This window comes from Triturus cristatus, chromosome 3_1, assembly GCF_964204655.1.
Source record: "Triturus cristatus chromosome 3_1, aTriCri1.1, whole genome shotgun sequence".
NCBI classification, from domain to species: Eukaryota; Metazoa; Chordata; class Amphibia; order Caudata; family Salamandridae; genus Triturus; species Triturus cristatus.
The window spans coordinates 743,444,950-743,467,357 of NC_140583.1; the positions used below are offsets into that span (position 1 = coordinate 743,444,950).

At 41.9% G+C, this 22,408-nt stretch overlaps 1 protein-coding gene across 1 annotated transcript in view; it reads left to right on the forward strand.

The window, feature by feature from the left end:
* Positions 1–22,408, forward strand: part of LOC146860906 (mucin-5B-like) — an 814,361-nt gene that overhangs the window by 757,907 nt on the left and 34,046 nt on the right. Inside the window, exons 39-40 of the mRNA XM_085644901.1 lie at positions 3,227–3,322; positions 15,136–15,264. Of these exons, the coding sequence (XP_085501027.1) occupies positions 3,227–3,322; positions 15,136–15,264 (225 nt within the window). The remainder of the gene's footprint in view (positions 1–3,226; positions 3,323–15,135; positions 15,265–22,408) is intronic.

Consider the following 22,408-nt stretch of genomic DNA (forward strand, 5'->3'; position numbering starts at 1 on the left):
AACACAACAAAATTCTATAGATACATATTACATGCTCATAAATAAAGATATAAAATGCACATAATATCATCATAACTACTTAATATGAGTAGGACATTTTTCTGACTTGAAAATTGATGACTTGGTAAGTTTCATCCCATCAAAAAGTCCTCAAGATGACCCAGTAATTGTTTCTCCCTCGCACTTCAACATACTGGTAACTCCGGATCTCTTTGAACTCCACCTCCATCCAAAACACAATTCTCAATCTTCTCACTTAGAGGCCTATTAGGATGGCGGTTCTCCCCGACCACCATGGTAGCGGGAAACACCGCCCGCAAGGACCACGGCATAACTGCCGGTCCAATTAGAATGCTCCGCAGTCGAAATCCGACCGCGGCGGTCAGCGGATTCTGGCGATTAATATTGCGGCGGTTGCTGCTGCCAGCAGCACTGCTGCAGTGTGAAAAGGAGCATGTCATGCATGTCACTGCGCTGCGATCAGTGCCTGCCACCTGGTAAAGTGACATGTAAGGGGGTACCAGGGGTACCCCCAGTGCACCCACACACCCCCAACACATTGGGGGCCCGCAATGGGCCCCCGGAGACATTCTTCGCATGCCTTTCCATGGTGATTCCACCGCCGCGGAAAGGTTGGCTACCGCCGGCATCATAATTATGCCGGCGGAGCCTAGCCCTGCACCAGCATCATTGTTGCGGTTCAGTTCCGCCTGCTAGGCATGCGTGCGGACTGGTACTGGCGGACATGTGGTGGGCGGAGATTCTCACTGCCGCGGTCGTCACAGCTATGCTAATGGGACTGGCGGTTTTCAGGGTTGCGATCGCGGGCGGATGCCCGCCGCCGGTCCGGCGGGGCTGCAGCCATCCGTCCGCCATCCTAATAGACCCCTTAGTTTGGAATTAGGTTTCAAGTATCCACTTAAATCATCATGCACCCCACACTTATGTTCACTGCCTGTAGTAACACCATTGCACAAACTCACATGTAGAAAATTCCACACTCTTCCATCCTCAAGTTTGACTGCACCTCCAAACACCTTCACAATCCTCAGTGGATCCGACAAACGAGATTCTCCCTTCTCCACAAAGCTTGGCTTTCTCACACAAATATAATGACCAAAAGATATTTCAGGCATCTTCTTTCCATTCTTAAACCTGTTCGTAACCTGAATTGCGTCTGATAACCTTCCACCTTTTTCCTCATCTGGAATTTAATCTCTATCCTGCGCCTTACTTCCTCAACCAGCATGGTACAAGTTTTGAAGAGGGCTTCATTTCCCTTAACACTTCAAATGGCACTCTGCCACTTACTAAACGAGGGGTAATTCTGTATGAAGAGTTTTTTTCCACAGCAACTTAGTCTTTAATCCCAAATGTATTGCCTCCTTGATGACTCTATTGAAGCGCTCAACATGGTCATTTCCTTCAGGATGTTATAAACACACCCTCACATGGTTGATGCCACACATTTTTTTTAAAGACTGCATCTTACTAGATACAAGCAGCACCCTGTTGTCTGAAACAAATGTTTCTGGAACACCTCCTCTGAAAAAAACATTCTCCAAGAAGTCAATAGCCACCTCTGTAGTAATACTACTAACCATATGTACTTCCGGCCAGTTGGAATAAATGTCTTTGAGCACAATCGCATATGCCTAATTGGATGGAAATGTAGGAAAAGGCCCCATGAAACCAATAGCCAATTTGCACCATCTGCTCATAACTACACCTCGCATACGATAAGCGTCCTCCCTCGCATCCTCAGCAACAAAATGTACTTTCCTCCCAATACTCTTACATACCTGACTAAAGAGCCCTTTTTTCTTACATGTGCTGCATACCTTGATTACCAAACCAACGAGATGTTGGACGGAGCACTGAAACAGACCCTATGAATTTTATTAAAGGGGTTTGTCATGGTTGCATTTTAGCCCCTTTTTTGTTTACTCTTTAATGGGTTGGCTGATTACTTACTTAAATATGGAAAGGATCTTCCACTTGTTGATAGATGTCCTATTCCAGTGCTGCTGTATGCAGACAACACAGTTCTGCTCGCTAGAACTGCAAAAAAGGTCTTCAGGATCGTTTGAATACATTTTCAATTTTTATGAATAATTTGGACCTCAAAGTTTATCTCACAAAGACCTTTACAAACATTTGCGGCCCAAAGAATACTAAAACTCGCTGACACCTAATAGAGGACTCAGCACTGGGGCAAATGTTGCTTATGTAGGCATTCCTTTTAGTTTATCACTCACCTGGCCCATTCGATTAATGTTATATCTCAACAGTTAGAAGGATTGGTGGAGTCAATTTTTAAATTCACACAGAAACGTGGCCATAAACTTGTGAGAGAAATACCTCCCTTGCATAGAAGTAAAGGCCTGTCCATTATTACATATGGTGCCAGTTTATAGGGATTTTTAAGACGCAGTTTTATCTTCTTATTGATTTTTACCCCATGCCGAATGTATTGGTTGTTTCTTTTTAACCTGTATTGTATCTGTTTTTCCCATTGTTGTTGGAAACAATCAATATACTTTTATGGCTGCTATTTTAAGCCAAATAAAGTTATTTTGAGTGACTTTTATCCATTTTTGATTAGAAATAAGAAGGCTTACTTTCCTTTAAACAAGCATTTTTTCTTTTTCATAAGCAAATTTATTAGACCTCAATCTGTGATACTAAATGTGGAATCTTTCGAGTGGGTTCAGGCGCAATGGAAATTTCATAATGGTCATACTTCTATGGTTAGACTCAAACATGTCAATCCATGCAATGCACTGCCGTGTGGAAGATTACAATTTACTTTAATGGAAAGATTGTTCAGAATTTTTCAGGACTTGTTGATATAAGTTACCTGAATTCTATTGACAAAAATCATTACTAGTAAATCCGTCCGATGTTTAAATATTAAACAACAAGACAATGAACAAGGTTGATAAAAATCAGTTTCTTCATTGTTTAATATTTTGCTAATAATTTCTTTATTTAAAATGCAAATATTAGGCCCCAATAGGAACAAGTATTGTTTCATATCAATATTTGAAAGTGAACCAGGTTGATAAATATCAGTTTCTTCATTGTTTAATATTTTGCTAATAATTTCTTTATTTAAAATGCAAATATTAGGCCCCAATAGGAACAAGTATTGTTTCATATCAATATTTTTTGTCATTAGTTCAATTTGACTGAACTGAATCAATTTGCATCCTTTTTCTCCTAGGGCTACACATATGTGGATGCTGTAGGGCAATGTTGTGGCGTGTGCAAGCAAACAGCATGTGCGGTCTCCTTCCAATCTGGTTTGATCATGATTCCGGTAATGTTATTAGTGTTTATAAAGTCATCTCCTTATAAGCAAATTTTGGTAGATTTACATGTTCTTACATCTAGTAAATAAAAATTGATGATAATTCTAAGTGATATGCTGTTATCATTTAAAGGTATGTGACTGCACAGTAAGTTTCTCAATATCATCAATTGCTTCATGTCACTGAAGCTTCATAATACTGAGTACGACTCTGGAACTTCTAACATCTACTTCCTATAAGCAACAGAATAGATATAATACTTCTCCATGTATAATTATAGCCTTCATTATTCCAGAGCTCAAGAGCCACAAAACAGAATTGTTGCTAGGTTTTTCAAGGCATTGCATCGTCGCTGCACCTTATTCCAGTGCCCGACATGCTTCATGTGGAGGATATGAGAAAAGGCTAAATTATGGGGCACTTCAGCCATGAACCCCTCTGACAACGAAAACATAAGAAGCATTGAATAGCAATGCTGCTCTACCATTTACTAAGCCCTACTATCTGGTGTCATTTTGCTTACATATACAGTATCAGTAGTTACTAACAGGTGGCATGAACTACAGATTGAGAGCCCTTATTGACAACGAGGTGAAGTACGATGTGGGCATTCTGTTGGAGCAGCTTCTTGATTAGGCCAATACAAACTCAAGGTTCTATGTTGGAACCACGAATTCCCTAACCACGACAGCCTTAACCGCGAGGTCCTAATAAAGACCCCATCTTAAACACACATATCTGTACCATGAATGCCGTTACAATGAATTCAGTTGTAATGGCATAATTGGTAAAATCACATGCGTGGTTAAGATTATGTCCTAACACCTGCCCTGAGTCCTAACACCCAGTCACCTGCCCGGAGTTCTACCCCGACCTCAGCCCTAAAAATAGCCCAACACCCCGCCCTAAATCCTAAAAGCAGACCCCAGCCCTAAAAATAAATCCTACTCCAGCAAAAAAACATCCCAGCTCCCCTGTGCCCTGAGCTCCGAAACCCCAACCTGAACCCTAAACCCCGAGCCCTAAATATTTGAGCCCATGTTTTAAAAACATCCCAGCCCCCTGCCCTGAGCCCTAAACTACCAGGACCCACCCACCAGCCATAGAAAACTATCCTGACCCTCGCCACTCCAGAAAACGACCCCGACCCCCCAGCCACATACCCTAAAAACAAAGCCCAGAAAACTACCCCGACCTACCCCCTGCCCAAAAAACTAACCTCCTGTCCTAAATCCTAAAACCATGATTTTAAATAAAAAAACATCCCAGCCCCCAACCCTGACCCCCCACCCTACAAAACTACCTCCAACACCCCTTGCCCTTCACCCTAAAAATAAAGCCCAGAAAACTACTTGTGACTCACTCCAGCATAACAACTACCCGACGCACCCCAAACCACAAAACTACCCCGACTCACCCCAGCCCAAAAAACTAATCCGCTGCCCTAAACCATAAAACCTTGACCCCGTATTAAAAAAACATCCCAGCCCCTGTCCTGAGCCCTAAACTACCCAGACCCACCCCCCAGCCCTGAAAACTACCCCGACTCACCCCAGCCCACAAAACTACCCCGATACCCCCATTCCTGCTCCCTAAAAACAAAGCCACCCGACACACCCACAGCCCACAAAACTATCCACCCCCGAGTCACCCACCCTAAAAACAAAGGTACTCACCAGCTCACTTCCGACCCTCTGCTCAGCTCACTTCCGACCTGCAGACTGCAGATTAGAGCGCTAATTACCACGGATGTCTGAACCACGCATATGCATGGTAAAGGCATTTGCGTGGTTTAGACGTCCGTGGTTACACCTGTGGTGTTCAACCACGCATAGTACAGACTAAATGGTTTAGGCTGTTTCCCCAAACTCAATCATCCGAATTAACAAGATGCGGTCCACTAAAAAAACAGAACCTCGACAAATATCATGTCACTAATGCTCTACTCCTCTTAAGCCACCAAACTGCCTCTCTACGTCCTCTACATGAACTACAAAGCCACCGTCAATTTTGTCAACCGAAAAAGGTTTTGGAGCAAACTAAAAAACTGGTCAGTACCACAAGCGCTGTTATTAGTGATTAAAAACCTACATTGTAAAACCCTTGTAAAAATCAAGCTTGGCAATGCGGCCAACCTTTCTTGGGCTATTCCAACAACTTGTGATCTCAAACAGGGGTGCTTCTTGGCCCCCATTCTCTTTAATCTTTTTCTGGCAGACCGTCCTTCAATCTTGTCTTCCGTCACTATTACACCCGAAAGCTTGGCTCCATACTCCTTTCAAATGTCCTTTACTTCGAAAATGTTGTGCTGATTAGTCAAACAAAGGTTGAACTGCAACATCTTCTGAATGCCGCCCAAGAATACTCTTCAGAAGCCCCCCTGACAATCAATACCAAGAAAACCAAAATCATGAACTGTTCATGAAGAACAAGTGATAAAATCGGCTGGTTTCTCAAACCCACCAAGGTAGACGAAGTCAGCTAATACAAGTATCTCAGCTTAATATTTTATGACAAGGGAAATTTTAAGCCACAAAAAGAGGAAATAAAAAGGAAAGGGTTTGCACTGGCAGCAGTGTTAAAGGAGCTGTTTAGAAACCTGAACGGGCTGTCGTACAGCCCCATCTTAGAAATAGCAAGGGCATAAGTGGTGTCAACTCAAGCACACATTTGCGGGCCCTATGGAGCAGGGACTCAAATCCCTGGACATAACCATTGTAAGAATCTACAGGGCACTCTTTAAACTCCCCACTCAAGTTAGGTTGGAAGTCGGTCTAGTAAAGCAGTCGGTCGCCAGGTGTGCCGCTTATACCAACATGCTACAGGATCAAGTCCACCAACAAGAATGCTATAAGTCATAAGGTCTGGCTGGAAATTAACAATAAATCCCATTCAACAGCCAGAGACTACCTATAGAGATCGAACAGCTTGTGTGGACTAGCCCTACTGTGGTCTGCATTGCTCTGCTCCGAAATATTCAAAAGAGTCATCAATAAAACATCAAAATTAACATCATCTGTAGAAGACAGTGCATCCCTCGAGAAACATGCCCACGTCTGGATGGTGTTAAACAGCTACATCTCCCTAATGCCACCACAGTACCTAGGTGAGGCCTTTAACTTCAGGATAAAAGGCAACTTCTTGAAACACCGCTTGGGCATCCTCCCATCAAACACACACAGCTCCAAGGCTGAAGGAGCGGTGTGGCTCACTGGTTAGAGGCGGCAGACCCGTAAGCAGAGAATCGGCCAGGGACCAGGGTTCAATTCCCGACGCGGCAGGGTCGTGGACCAGGGTCAAAACGGACTCCATAATTCTCGCCTCGGTACCTACTCTAACCAGGAACACACTCGGCAACTCTGGGCATTAAGCTTGCCTCATCTCTACAACGGCCCCCCACAGACGCCGGGGATGCCTGGTTTCACCTTGGAGATACCAAGAAAGGGACCATCTCACAGGGATAGTCAGGACGGGTTCCCCAGCGGTCTACAGCGCCGGGACGCCCCGTTGCTGGGGCAGCTGTGCGCTTTACAAGTCTACAACATTTACAAGGCAGAAGGAGAGGTGCATTGCAAGCTGTTCGGTCACCCAAAGGAAGATGCACTTCACATCATCTGTGTATGCAGGTCAACTTTAAGCCTCCACCTCCATTGGCTTCTAGAACCAGGCAAGGGTGTGCCTCTGCAGGCAAGTCATACTAGCCTGCCCAAACTCTGGAGACCTGTGAGTAATATTCAGACCAATAAAATACCTCCAGGTAGTCGACAGGGCTCTAAGGAAGGCACTCGACCAGCCAGACCAAAACCGCCAGGCCAAAACACATGCCCTTCCAGAAGAAGTGGGCGAGCAACTCCTTACAATCCAAACACACTTCATAAATACCTCTAGCTGGAATCTTGGAAATCACTGGAGCCAAATCCCCCACATGAAATCCTGCTTTAACAACACAAATGGGATTCCTTGTTTCTTGCACAAAACCGGCTACACCAGCCAAAGCATTTAAGCAAAGCAACCACTTTCATTTGCTGCATTAAATTAGCCCTTTTGCACAAGCCCACTTCCTGCACAAGCACTCGGCTCTAATCAAGGACAAGACCACAAGTCAGGACTACACTGACACTATCCCTACTTGGGCCAGAATTAAAAAAGTTCTCAAGACAAATTCATCATCTGCTTGCACTATGACTGCAGTAATGCAACTACTTCTAAATGCTGCTCTCAAACAGCCATTCCATGAGTTCCCTTCTTGCACAAGCACTTTCTTCTTAGACTAGCTCATGGCCTCAAGCGGTGACAATGGCAGCTTATTTCACACGGCTGCTAAGTCACTTATTTGTAAATTGCATGAGAAGGATTCTAACATTCTAGCTGACAGCCCAAGAAACCAGTCATTCCCACTTCTCTTTTACCCGGCTATTCCCACTTCTCTTTTACCCGGCTAGAAAGATTTTTAATCATGATTTTATAAAGTATTCTATTGAATATTATTCTTACAGTCTTTATTTATTTGGCATTCTTCTGTAATGGTTTTAACTAATTGAACCATAAAGTTTACTTCACTTGACGTGAACAGGTGGCATAAATATTCAATTTCTATTGCTTCCTCCATTCTTAGCAGTGTAAGCCTGAAAAAAGGAAATGTCTTTTGCAACAAATATTTCACAGGATTGCTCTGATAATTCTGGAAACCACATAGGAACCATCCTTCACACAGAAATAGCTTGTAATGGAAAGCATCAAAGTGTTGGTAGCAGATTGGCCTACATCTGTCATATATTTTACTTTGTTAAAATCACTAGGCTAATCATGGACTTTTAAGTCAAGTAGGGCAAGTCCTGATCTCACTTGCGACATTATATTAAGTCTGATTTTACAAAAGCGCCATAGCCCCATTCCCCGTTTCAGTTCAACAACCTCTCTCACAATGTTTTGATCAAAGCCCTTTTTTGGAACGTAGCTTTCATTTTAAGTCTAAGGCTCGAACACTTGCAGTTGGCAATTATTTTTCTCTAGTCTTTTAGCTCTGTTTGCGATATCTGAAAATTGGTTTCCTATGCTCAGTTCCACTACTGAGGGAATCGACTGATTCTGACATAATGCCATTTCAAACACCGCTCTACATAATCCTGAGGAAAACACATCCTAAGTGCACCCTGGGTCCTATGCACTTCCCCAAAATCACACAAAAGCGCACTTGCCAATTGATCATGGAGTGGGTAGATTGCACAAGACTGCTTAAGCAAACACCCACAGATAGAGCAATTTACATGATGTCCACAATCATTCCATTGAAAACAAGAATCAAGAATGTGTATTGAATGGAACACTGAAGAAAAAAAAGACAATGCTGAAATACATTGAGGGAAATCATTGTGGCATACAACATAATGACACACATTTGTTATTTTGTGATGGACAACAACCTTTGTGCCCCAAAATAATCCATGCTCAGCTTCTCACTCTACAAATTCATCCACTTGATGCAGCAGACCTCAATAAGATTTCTCACAGTAGCCAGCTGCCCACAATGTAGGCATAATTAGTTGGCATTGTATGAATCCCCTGGCACTGCTCACACTTTATTTCTCTAAATCGTACCCTAATAAACAAAACCATATGATCAGGGGCAATCCCCCAGTTGTAAAATACCATGTGTATCTCTGAGAGGATAGCAAAACACACAAGATGATGGACGGAATGTTGCACATTGGCAAAACATTCACCCCCTGTCACAGATCTGGGTTTAATCATCGTTATTTTGCTCATCACGCCACCCACCCCAGTTCAGACATGGACATATGCAAATCAGTCTTGACCCTGTGCCTCATGGGAACAGTCCAGCCTGAACTGCCAAGCCATGTCTTCCCTGGACCGGAATTAAGCATCCTAGGACCGGTTTCGGGGTTTCACCCCTCTTCAGCCAGGATAGCTTGACTCCAGTGGCGTAGTCAGCACGGGACCCACATCTGGGCATACCCTTCCCACATAGGGCGAACAGCAAAACACACAAGATGATGGACGGAATGTTGCACATTGGCAAAATATTCACCCCCAGTCACAGATCTGGGTTTAATCCATCGTTATTTTGCTCACCACGCCACGCCAGTTCAGACATGGCCATATGCAAATCAGTCTTGACCCTGTGCCTCATGGGAACAGTCCAGCCCGAACTGCCAAGCCATGTCTTCCCTGGACCGGAATCAAGCATCCTAGCACCGATTTCGGGGTTTCGACCCTCTTCAGCCTGGATAGCTTGACTCCAGTGTCGTAGTGAGCACGGGACTCACGTCTGGGCATACTCTTCCCACATAGGTCGAACAGCAAAACACACAAGATGATGGACGGAATGTTGCACATTGGCAAAACATTCACCCCCAGTCACAGATCTGGGTTTAATCCATCGTTAATTTGCTCACCACGCCACCCCAGTTCAGACATGACCATATGGAAATCAGTCTTGACCCTGTGCCTCATGGGGACAGTCCAGCCTGAACTGCCAAGCCATGTCTTCCTGGACCGGAATCAAGCATCCTAGGACCGGTTTTGGGGTTTCACCCCTCTTCAGCCAGGATAGCTTGACTCCAGTGGCGTAGTGAGCAGGATAACAGTCATGTAGCCGCAGGAAACAGAATTAACACTACATAGCATGCTTAGATACTGAATGTAAAAGTGTGTTCTGTACCATTCAGCCTGGACCAGTGAAATGGGCAAAATAATATATTTAAGTCTGGCCTGTGAGAACTTTAGCTCTATAATAAATCTAATACATCCTCAAGGTCCTGAGAAGAAGTAGAGGAAAGCATATCTGGCTTTTCTTCAGTCCACTGCATTAGGGTTGTCTGAAACAAATATGCAGTATTCAACATGTGTCTTTAGGAGCCACCTTGTTATTAGGAATGACACACTGTTTACATAGACAACGGAGTACTCTTGCACTGATTTGGCTTGTCACCTCTGCCTAAGAAAAAGCAAGATAACAAATCCCGTAGAGTCAGAAGGAAAGTGTCTTTTTCCATTTCCATATATTTCATTCACCACAAAAATACTCAAGTATGTGTGGGACATAATTGGCATAAATAATCCTTGGGTAAAGGGAGTGTTAAAACAACTTTGAGCGTATGTGACGTTACACAAAACATTTACTCACAAATCAACACTTAACTACTATGAAACATATGATGTTATTAAAAAGTCATAAACAAGAAACATACACAACAAGAGTAACTATCAATATTCACTTCAACAAACAAAAGCAGCAATCACAGGCCAACAACTATGAAAACATGCCACACTACCATTCATCAGTGCAACAAAAACAAAATACATAATACCACATGGCAAACATACACAACTTTCAAGATTAGTGACACAATAAAGTGGTAAAAAATATAGTTGTCAAAAATATCGCTTACCACAATATCATGATGCTGTAATTATAATGGTGAGTATCAGAAAAAAATCTAGTTGACACTAACTGAAGATATTTTTTTTACTGTAAATAGAGTTTAAAGTAGGAGATGTTAAATATTTGAATATATAATTTTAATATAATATAAATGAGATATACTTCACTGATATTTAATACACTATAGGAAATCTTTTTGATGATGACAATTCCTCGAGTGATAGTCTCTTTCTGTGTGGGATGATAGACACAGAAGATGACAATTTTTAAAGTGGGTCTTGCTCCCACTACTCTGCACCGGCTCCGTAAGGTGTATGAGGTCACAGGTTAGCAAGATAGCAGCATTTTCATAACATGAACCTTCATGATTGTGATACCTCAATTTTTTTCTACAATCACAAATCATAGTATTGTAGATTATTTTACAACACCCTCCTTATACCAGTGTAACTACCTATTTGCCGAACTAAAACCACAGAAAAACATTTATTCTGTCTATATCACATGTATGAGGGCTCCCTTTTATGTCATACAACTGCATCTTTGATATTTTGAGATTCCTTTTAGGGAAAAGACTGTAGTCAATATTAAGAACACAAGTTGTAATGTCTATTGGGATAGAGCTATCTATCTTTCTATAGTAATCATATTTCCATACCTCTAGTTCGTAATTCTTCAAACAAAGGCACTGTGCTGGTGCTTGTGTCATTCGTAGTGTGTCTATTCCCTTGCCGATGTCGGTATTTATTAATTCCTAAAAGAAAGTTAAAAAAACATCTTATATTACATTTTTTAGAGATCAGAGTTTATATTTGATTATCAAACAGAAAGGCGCAATGGAAATTTCATAATGGTCATACTTCTATGGTTAGACTCAAACATGTCAATCCATGCAATGCACTGCCGTGTGGAAGATTACAATTTACTTTAATGGAAAGATTGTTCAGAATTTTTCAGGACTTGTTGATATAAGTTACCTGAATTCTATTGACAAACATCATTACTAGTAAATCCGTCCGATGTTTAAATATTAAACAACAAGACAACGAAAACAAAACAACACCATGCAACTCATCTTGACCTTTTACGTGACAGATGAGTTTTGAATTAGTTATTTTGGCACATCATGAGAGGAAGGTTAGTATAGCTACATTACTGTGAATATGCAGCCTCACTATGCCCTGTTATCAAGCAAAACCCAAAGGGTGCTTCCTGAACTGGTTTAAAATGAACCCAATTCAAGCATGGGAAGAAATATAAATAATTTGAATTCAAAGAATTAAAAGCATTGAAGCTCAAGGTTGTTAGATCAAGTTATAGAAAAAGCAAGTTCATTACCTCAGCCCTCTTCTGTATAAAACTATTATATATTTACATTTGTTAGAAAAAATAGATATATAATACACACACACACACACACATATATATATATATAAAACATACCTAAACAATAAAACCAAAGAAAATATAAAATAATTAAGTAGATAAATTATATTAATTAATTTACAAAAAATTTAATATTTAAAAATCCAAAAACCACTTACGAAAAATACTATCAACATTAAAATACATTTTCAAATAAAAGCAAATCATGTTAAATATTAAAAATTAAAACAATTAATGCTATAAACTCTATTTAACTGACATTTTAAAAACTTTGGAGTGTAATATTATTAAATATACTATTCCCACTGAAGTTTCCGACCAACATATTACGATGTTGGATTCAGGCAGCCTTTCCGAATCGGTTGTTCTGACACGGATCGGCTGTTGGAATCGAACTTTGGGGGCCCATGCAGTCCCCTCTTCACCCAGAGCCTTCCGAATGGGGCCTGTGGGGTACCCATGGGATCCCTCTTCAATGCCATGCACAGTGTGGCAGTCACCATGGGTGCCCGCCACAGGGTGCACGATTTTCCCCACCCACCCCTTTCTTCAATGGGAGCTTCTGTATTCGGTCAAAACACAGGCTCCCATTGAAGTCAATGAGAGTCCAACGGAACAGCATTCGGAAGCACCGTAATCGCTCAGTTGAACTCCATGAATCCAAGTCGGCCACAAACCATTCCAAAAACGATTTGGTCAGAATGCTTTCTGACCAACATCGTAATGTGGCCCTAAATATACAACATATTAATTAACATAAATATATACATGTGTGTGTGTGTATATATATATATAAAATTAAAAAAATGAAAAAAACAATAATCAATTTACATAATTACTATTCATTAAAATACTTAATGATAAATTAAAAAATAATTGTTATTCAATTATTAATTAGCTTCAGATCCCATACTCCTACAAACCTAGCAGCCTGCACCTAAAATATAATATAATTTGACAAATAAATATTCCATAGCTTAGATATTTGAAATCAATTAAATAAATAACTATTAATAATTGATTTATTAATTATTAATTAATTAATTTCCCAGCCTAGACCCCTAAAAACCTAGCCACCCACTACTTAAATACATTTCAAATAATTACATTTTCCATAATTAAAATATTTAAAATTCAAATAAATCATTATTTTTCAAATGATAATTAATACTACATTAATACTTGCTTAAATAACTTCCTACCCGATACCCCTACAAACCTAGCATCCAGCAACTAAATCACTAGTACAAATATCAGAAGGATTTAAGACAGGGTAATGATTTTCGGAAACAAACGCTCCCAATGGGACGCATAATGGTGGCCCTCAGAGCTCTGACCTACCCCCACACCCTCTGACCACGCTCAGAACTTAGGCATCATTCTGGACAAAAAGTTAATCATGATGACTCAGTCCGCCATCTCCTCCTCTTGCTTCTTCATCCTCCATATACTTTTTACCCCAAAGCTCAAGACTCACCATCCCACAGGCCCTTATAGCCAGCTGAATGGACTACAGCAAGGCTCTCTATGCAGGGATCACAGACCACCGCTCTCCAACTACTACAAACCATACAGAAAGCCCCAGACAGCTTCGTCCTGGATATCCCTAGATGAACCCACATCACCCTCTGTCTCAGGGAACTCCAATGGCTCCTTTTACAGAAAGGATGCCAGTTCAAGCTCCTGACACATGCATACAAGGCCCCACACAACTGTGGACCCACCTACTTGAACTACCGCCTGAACTTCCATCAGCCCCCCAGACACCTCTGCTCTGCATCGCTTTTTCTAACCCTCATTCCTTCTCCTACCTAGCAGCAAAGACATGGGACAAGTTACCCCTTCATCAAAAGGCCTCCCCATCACATTCAGAGTTCCACAGGTCCCTGAAGACCACGCTATCCAGCTAATCAACTGGAACTTGCCAGCGCCTGGATACCTTTATGGGAGACAAGAAGCACTTTAAAAATCTACTGATTGTTTGATAGTACATATTTTATATATTTAAACATTATTTAAATACATAATTAGATCAATAATACATTTTTTTTAACTTCCCCCCTTAGCTTACCCCCTTAACTTCCCCTGTAACTTCCCCCCCTTAAGCCTCAACAAACGTAGGAGCTACAATTAAAGTTTAAGTAAAATAAATAAACATTCCATAAATTACATAATTAAATCAGATAAATAATTAAATAATACACAATTTACATAATAAATATCAAATCAAATAATTCAATAAAATGCATTAAATAATTCAGAATTATTATTAACTAATGAACGTCCAATCCTAACCCTCTATAAACCCAACAACCCCCTTTAACACTATAAAATACTATAAAACAATGAAACATAACATTCTACATCACTTAACATTGTAAGCTATATTTAAAATAAATAACATTTACATAAACAATATTAACACATACAATTAATAGATCTACTAAAACACATTCAAATACTTAAAAAAACAATCTTTTCTGCCACTATATTATTGGAAATGACAATGAAAGCATCTGCCTCCCGATATTTTCAATCTGATATTTTGTCCATGCACACAACTTTCAACTATATGAGAACTACAAAAACAATGTACTGAGAAAAGTTATTCAGACACACAACTACTACAAATAGAAATTACAGATCTCATGGGTAAGGATACAGAAAGTCAGAAAAAATGGAAAGGGAGCAATGTAATTGCTGAACAAATACTGAAGAAGCAAAAGAAACAGAATACTGCCAAGTATAACAATATTAGCCTCTTAAAGAAGTATACTTAGGGAGAAAAACTGAAAGAGAGGCCTACAATATATTATGCGTGTTGTGTCATCAGTTTAACATAAGTACAACTATACAACTGATAAAGCTGCACCTGGGAGAATTTTGTGAAAATGTGTATGAAAACAGCCTGGAAATAAGTAATATAAACTCCTATAAATTTCATTTAAAGAACAGATGATTTTTGACAGTGATTTCAGTGATCTCTCCAGCAGAGTTTTGTTAAACTTTTTTTCTTCTCTCCCCCTCTAGCCTAATGGTGTCTATCAAGAACCAGGCAACAACTGCACACTTTACAAATGTATCCCCAGCAATGGCCAGCTGGCCACCACTACCGTAGAGGTGTCATGTCCTGACTTCAATCCCGACAACTGCCTCCCAGTGAGTACTACTGACATATTTGATGTAACTAGACAATGCTAAGTCCAGTCTCCAAAATAGGAGGTTCACAAGTCTAAGGGCCTCATTAGTAGTTTGGTGCTATGGGAGCGGGACCCCACATCCTCAAACACGTTGTTGAACCTCCAGCCAGATTAGGGGTTTTCTCATGTTTGGCTAGTGGCGCTTTAGTGTTCCCACGGCAATGCCTATGAAATAGGCACTGCAATGAGAACGTCAAAATCAGAACCTGCATGGCATGGACTGCTGCAGTCCATGTCGTTCAGGTACTTGGGTGCATGCACACAGGGGGGCACAACATGTGCCCCATGCATGCTCACCATGGTGCAGAGACACAAGGGGGCCCTGTAGGGCCCCTATGTTTCCTCACTGCCACACTTTTCATGACGGGTGCTATGCCATGAAAAGTGTGGTGGTGAGGAAACTCTTAAAATGCTTGACGTGGCCACAGCGGCTCCGCCAAGCATAATGCGGAACCAAGACCCCCGCGCCACCGCCAGAGATATCTGGTCCCCGGCAGTTGCGGTGGTCTTATTAGGGTGGTCAAAAGACTGCCACTGCCGCGCCCCTGTAAGTTGACTCATAATGAGGTCCTAAGACATCTTCTAGAAGGAAGTGTTCCCAAGTACTATTCCTAAGATTTCCTTATACAACCATTGAATTCACATTGATAAAATAACCAGACTCTGATGAAACAGTATCTATCACTGTCCTTCAGCCCCCCACAGCATGCCCCCCGAATCTGTTCACTCACAAAGGAGAAATGTTCAGCCTAATCTTTGTCATCCTAGGTAAAGAAGATATATTTTGTTACCACTTGGGTTCCACCCCATCACATGTAACTCCCCTCATGTGCCCTACCCCTAGTTTGTTTGGTAGGTTTTGGGTTGTGGATTTGGGTCAGGTTTTAGCGAAAAAGGTCCTGAAACTAAAATCGAACCTTAAAGTCTGTCACGGACATGCAGGGATGTTACAATCTTGCTGTCCATCATTGTTCATAAATTGTACTGAGGAGGTTGAGAGAACACCCTAGACTCTGTACCTATCCAATCTTTCACTTCTCTTCTGAGAGTGCCATCCATCTATGGGATCAAATGGAATTACAGCCTATGTGTCCATTCAATCATTCGTCTCCCTGCAAATAGGAGGTCAAACAATTAGAACAGTAGATGTGTATCCATGTTATTTGCCAATTCGCTTTGTTGTCATTCTTTTTTAGACAGTCACATCTCCGTAGGAGGCAGAGGAGAAGTATTGATTGTGGCCTATGAGTTGAGGGAACAAATATGCCATTTGGGTACAAAAAGAGACCCAGGTCTCTGTGTCTTGCATTTTTATTTTTCTCCGTTAAGTGGCTAGTGAAACCATTAGAGGATGACAAGTTAGGGGATACCAACTCTGGGTCTGATTCACAAAGGGCCTTCGCACTCGTGCAGAAGTCCCCACATTTGGGGTGGAATCTCCTCAATGAGAATTCTCATTGGGGAGATTCTGCCTGAGGGTGGATACTGCTCCATGACTGCAGGGCGTCTGCCACAAGTGTGGAGGCCCTTTGTGAATCAGGTCCTCAGTGTCCATTCAATCAGTGGTCTCTCTTTTGAGATGGGTCACATCTATTGGGGGGGGGAGTTAAGTCCTGACTTTCTGTCCAGTGAAACCCTAGCCTCTCTCTAGCTATGGGTCACCCACCTAAGATTACAAAGTGGGCTACAGGCTTCGGCCACTGTCAAATCTGTTGAGAGGCATACGAATAAGTTATTATTAGGATGTTCAGCTTCAGTGTAGTTTAATTTGTGTTTGTACTTCTGAGAGATCATCACTCTAAGAGATCAGCGGTCTGTGTTCACTGGCCATTAAATCAGTATCTTCTATGTTGAGGTATTTACCCCTCTAAAGGATCAGTGGGAGGTCAGAACTCTGCCTACTGCTCACTTAGGACCTGATTATGAGTTTGGCAGTCCATAGGACTGTCAAACTCATAGGGGAGAGATTTGACTGCCGTATTACAAGTACCTTCCGAAAACCGCCTCAGCCCCCAAAATTAAGACCAGGGAAAACTTGGTCTTAAGTTGGTGAAATGAGAGAAATGCATTATTTCTCCTCGTTTTTGCTTTTTCCATGTGTGCTGCCTTGTGCAGCACACATGGAAAAAGTAAAATGCCATGGATTGTTTATGTACAGGAAGTTCCCCTTCCTGTACATAAAAAATCTTTAATAAAAAACATTTTGTGACTTTCATGTGTGCTGCATTAAGCAGCACACATGAAAGTGATAAAATGGCATTTCAGGATTGTTTATGTGCAAGAAGGGGCACCTTCCGACACATAAACTATCCTCCCCTGCACTATGGTGCAAGGGTGCCTGCATTGGCGCTACACTACTAAGTGTAGCGCCATCGCAGGGGAAAAAGCAATGCTGCACCATATCATTGTATATATGGTGCAGCCTTGTGTTTCAGAAGTGGCAGAGATAGGCCTTAAGCCAGGAAGACTAACGCCTCTCTCCTCCACTTCCTTGTAAATATCCCCCTGAGTGTTCCTCAGCTAGCTTGTGTTAATGTATTAATAACATGTCTTTTAAAATAATAGAATGGTTATCAACACAATATATCTTAGGCAGATTGAATTGTCGTCGTGCTCTCCACACACGCAAGGGGGAATGATGAGTAGAAGACATGATCATGGAGTCCATTACCCACAATGGCCAAAGCTTATGATCGTGTGAATCGAAATATACTTTCTAGTGCTCGCGCACGTCAGTATGATGATGGCACACTTTGATACTCACAGTCACTACATGATCATAAACAGATGTAATGGCCACGTTGTCTGACACGCCAAAAAAACACCTTGGTTTACAAGCTGCCCAAACTGCGATCAAACAGTCACGGTCTGGTTTAGTGGCAATAGAGCACAGTCTGCTCAGATTAGGTGATTAGCAGGCATGCAATACATTGTACTTTGATGGTGAGGACTTGCACTACATATTTTTTCCTTGTTTATCCACCAGGTAAGCGGTGAAAAGACAATTTCAGACACTGTATGTGGTTTGAAATCACTATTGTGTGTAAGCTGAGTGACCAGCATGGGTAGGGCTACAGAACCTACAAAAAGGGTGCTTTTTTGATAAATATGTTATGAAAGAAATAAGAAACATACACTCTATGAGGCCTATTAGAATGGCGGGCAGACCTGATTCCGCCCGCCATCCTTGCGGTGTTGGGACCGGCTGCCAGACGTGTGGTCCCGCACCGCTAATTAGGATGCGACCGCCACCCTGGCGGTCGCATTCCGAATTTTTGACATTTCCAAAGTGCCATGGTGTGCATTTCCATGCACAGCGTGGCAGGCACCGTGCGGTGCCTGCCACCTTGTGCATGGAAATGGAGCCAAGTGCACCCCCACCTACCCCTCCCTGCAACAGGCCCCCTAAGCACATCCCCACCAGCCTTTCCACCGCAATCATCATAATATGGATGGCGGTGTCTGCTAGGCACCGCCACCATATTGTGGCCCAAGTCCACCCAGCCGGCTATCGGAACAATGGCCGACTGGCGGAAAAGCGACGTACACACTTTGCGTATGCCACAATACCCCCCCCCCCGCCATTATAATAAGGAAGGGGGAAAAATCAGGTTACAATGGCGGCGGATCACCACCGCCGGGCCGGTGGTCGCGATCCGACCGCCATCGTAATCAGCCCCTTTGTGTCCGACGAATTGTTTCTATCTCTTATACAGTACACAAACGAACCCTAGGGGTGTAGGTGTAGGACAGTTACTGAAGAATGTCTGCGAACCTTTGGGCATAATAAATATATTAGGCAGGAAAGATCCTAATACCCTTTTCCTTTAGATTTGTAATCTTGTCGCAGTAAGGTATATCAAAATAAAACCATTGGGCATCCCTGCTACTCACAATTTTAACGTCAAAAATCCCAATCAAGAGTGGACAGTGTGCCAACCTAGCAACATCTCCTTGATGCCAAGTAACAACCACTAGGAAGAGACATATGTCACCTACTGAGGGTGAAGGGTTTACATCCTATTTTGAATGGAAGTCATTCACAGAATCCAAAAGTATAGTTTGTAATAGCTTCTTACCTCTATAATCTTTAGTAAAAGTACCTTTTTATGTTCACATACTTTACTACAAACCATTCAAATATGGCTGCCCACGTATGCACATGCAAGCACACACATAGTCATGAAAGGGAAGCCATCTTGGAATGCATTTCTTATACTTTACAAAAACATAATTTACTGGAATGAAGCACTGACATACCGTATAGCTTGGCAGCCAAAGCAAGGCATATTAGCATTTTAAATGTTTATCCCTTCTTGGGCTCTCTGACCTACTATGCCCATCTCCACTCCCTCCCTTGAAAGCAACTGAATCTGTACATGCACATATTTTCCAATGTGACTACCCAATTTAGGCTGTTGATAATGATATGCACTGACTGTGACAGGAGTCCCAGGCAGATGTCTGTACAGGTTCAGCCACCTGCCTAGTGTCCCACTACCCTGAAACTGTTTGCACAATGCGCCAAGTTTACTCTGTTGCAAAACATTCTGTTGCCTTCCAAGTTGCCCGCAGTCATGCTTTCTGTGTCCAAGCATGTGCAAACCTTGCAGCATGCATGTGCCTACTTTGCACCGTCAAGGTCCTGCCAGTGTGCTGCAAGTATATATCCATAGCACATATCCAATTTCCTCTTGCAATTACATTACCCCTTCAGCTGGTTCTTTCCCAGTGTCGTTGTCTGACTTTTACTCCTACTCCTCAAATCTCTAGTCCTCACCTAAGATATTTTGCATCAATTGAAAAGCTGATCAAATATGTTTTTGCTGTTTCTTGGCACTGTTTGCTTTGCTATTTCTCTTCACGCTTGGCACACAATGATCACCCACATTACACCTCAGACTGCTGCCATTCCAATTCCTCTGGAGTCTCCAGTTTCGTCCGGCCTAGGCCATCCCCTGTAATCCTATTCATCCAAGCTCCAGTCCTCACTCTTCATGTCCCGCATGTATCCATTTCCTGACCAGATTTAAAACTGCTTGTGTCGTGTAGTTTGCCATCAGCCGCGGCCCATATAGGTAAGAGTGGTAGGATGGAGTAGCTGGGATGGGAGGGGGGGGTTGGGGGAGTTTGACAGGCTACCTCGAGGGAAAATTAAATAAATAATTAATTTTCTCTCACCGCCGTCTGTCGAAATACCCCCAAACCCGGCCCCACAGCTCTTACCTTCACGGCCCGTGGCTGTTCGCTATTTCTCCTAGCACACTTTACACATATTTAGCTCACATCCAAAACACAGCATGCACACAACCAACTGACACTTTTACACTATCCCTCTCCATGCAGCCTCTTTCCAAAGTAGAACTGGCCCTTTTTAGGTCTAGCCTAGGAAGTGCATGGGCTGTCTGGAGAACCTGTAATCACTATACAGAGTGTAATCCCACCTAATCCTGCCTACTGCTTTCCATTGGTTCACTCCCATGTTGAACGTTTTTTCCTGGCTTCTTATTGGCTGGTGCTCCGAGTCATCATTTCCGTTTTATACCAAAGAGCACCGGTCAACTACAGTTTACTTGCTCGTTAGGTAATTATGTGTTCATTTCCGGACTACTTATTTCATATCCTGCTTGTGATTCATCAAGGCGACCGCTTAATTAGATTTGTCCTGTTCACTCTGATGATTTAAACAAATCTTTCTTGAGTACCACTTTGAGCACTCAAAAGACGACATTGTTCCGTCTCAAAATGTTTGCGTGCACCTAATCGCCATGTTGGAGTTCATGATTTAAACAAATGTTCCTTAAGTTCCATGTTCGGCATTTGCATGTGAAACAGGTCTGAGATGCCGATTTTTGTTCAGTCTCAAATTCTTTGGCGTGCGACTAATCGCCATGTTGGAAATTCTATAGAATACAATGTGCACCGGGTGTCAATACTAAAGCACGTATTTTCGTGCTCCAATATTATTGAAAAGGGCTTTTTTATTTCTATAAAAGCAGCACTTTTATTTACATTCATTTTAGCAGAAATCACCTAAACTGACTGCACTGTACTATATGTTGTTCTTCTTTTATATCTACGCATCCCTTTCGAGAAACCGACATTGGCAGGCACTGAGTGGGGAATTTGGGGCCAGCTTCGGATTTTCGGAACTCCAGCAGCATTGTTTGTGGAAGTCTGTTAAGCCTCTCTATATTTAATAATCTGTGTGTTGGCTGACGCTGCCCACCTGCGCTCCTCCACCTATGGCCTCTGAGCTTCCCCGATTGTTCATATCTGGCTTGTGAGCTCTGTGTTTCTTTGAAACACCATGCCTGGAGTGGTGCCAGCCAGTGTGCCTCCCCTTGCCAAAAACGAAAACCCCGCTAAGAAGAGCCACCTATCCCCCAAAGTTCGTGCAAAACAAGGACCCCAAGACAGCCTTAGATTTAGCTGATTATGCATCAATAAAAGTTATCTCGTCCATCATCCGCACCAATACTAAAAGTTATGTCGGAAAAATTAATGCCCACACTTCATTTTGGTACACCATCTTTGTTTTTTCAGGCTAGTAGAACATTTTCTTCTTTAGTGCCTTGGATAGTGAACACTTTTCTTTCTCAGACAGCAGTGTGCAGGAGTAAATAAGATTAGAATGTAACTTCTATAAATATCTTAGAATCCATCAGATTTCTAAGTTACATTTCTGTCATTAATTGTAAATAGCTTCTGAGAGCATTTTCAAAATTCTTATTTGACAACACATTAATAAAACTGACATCCCATACACATCTGTTACTATGGAGCAGAATATTATCTTCACGTTTTCTGTATCTGGCACGGTCCTACAGTGTCCCCGTAAAACCAATTTAAAAATGATTTTTAATTGTATGTCCATTAAGAATTCAATCAATGCAATAATGTCATGCTCTAATACCATAGACCCATTGGTTAGTCTGTGTTTTATTAAATTCATGGATAAAGTACAGCTTAGCCCAGCTTTAACAGTTCAATATGCTAATTTCAATACAAGGGTCAACTACTCTGATTAGGACATCCAGTCTGTAGTATTTTTTTTCATTTTACTGCCACAACTGAATGGATTTTAGTAATCTCACAATAAC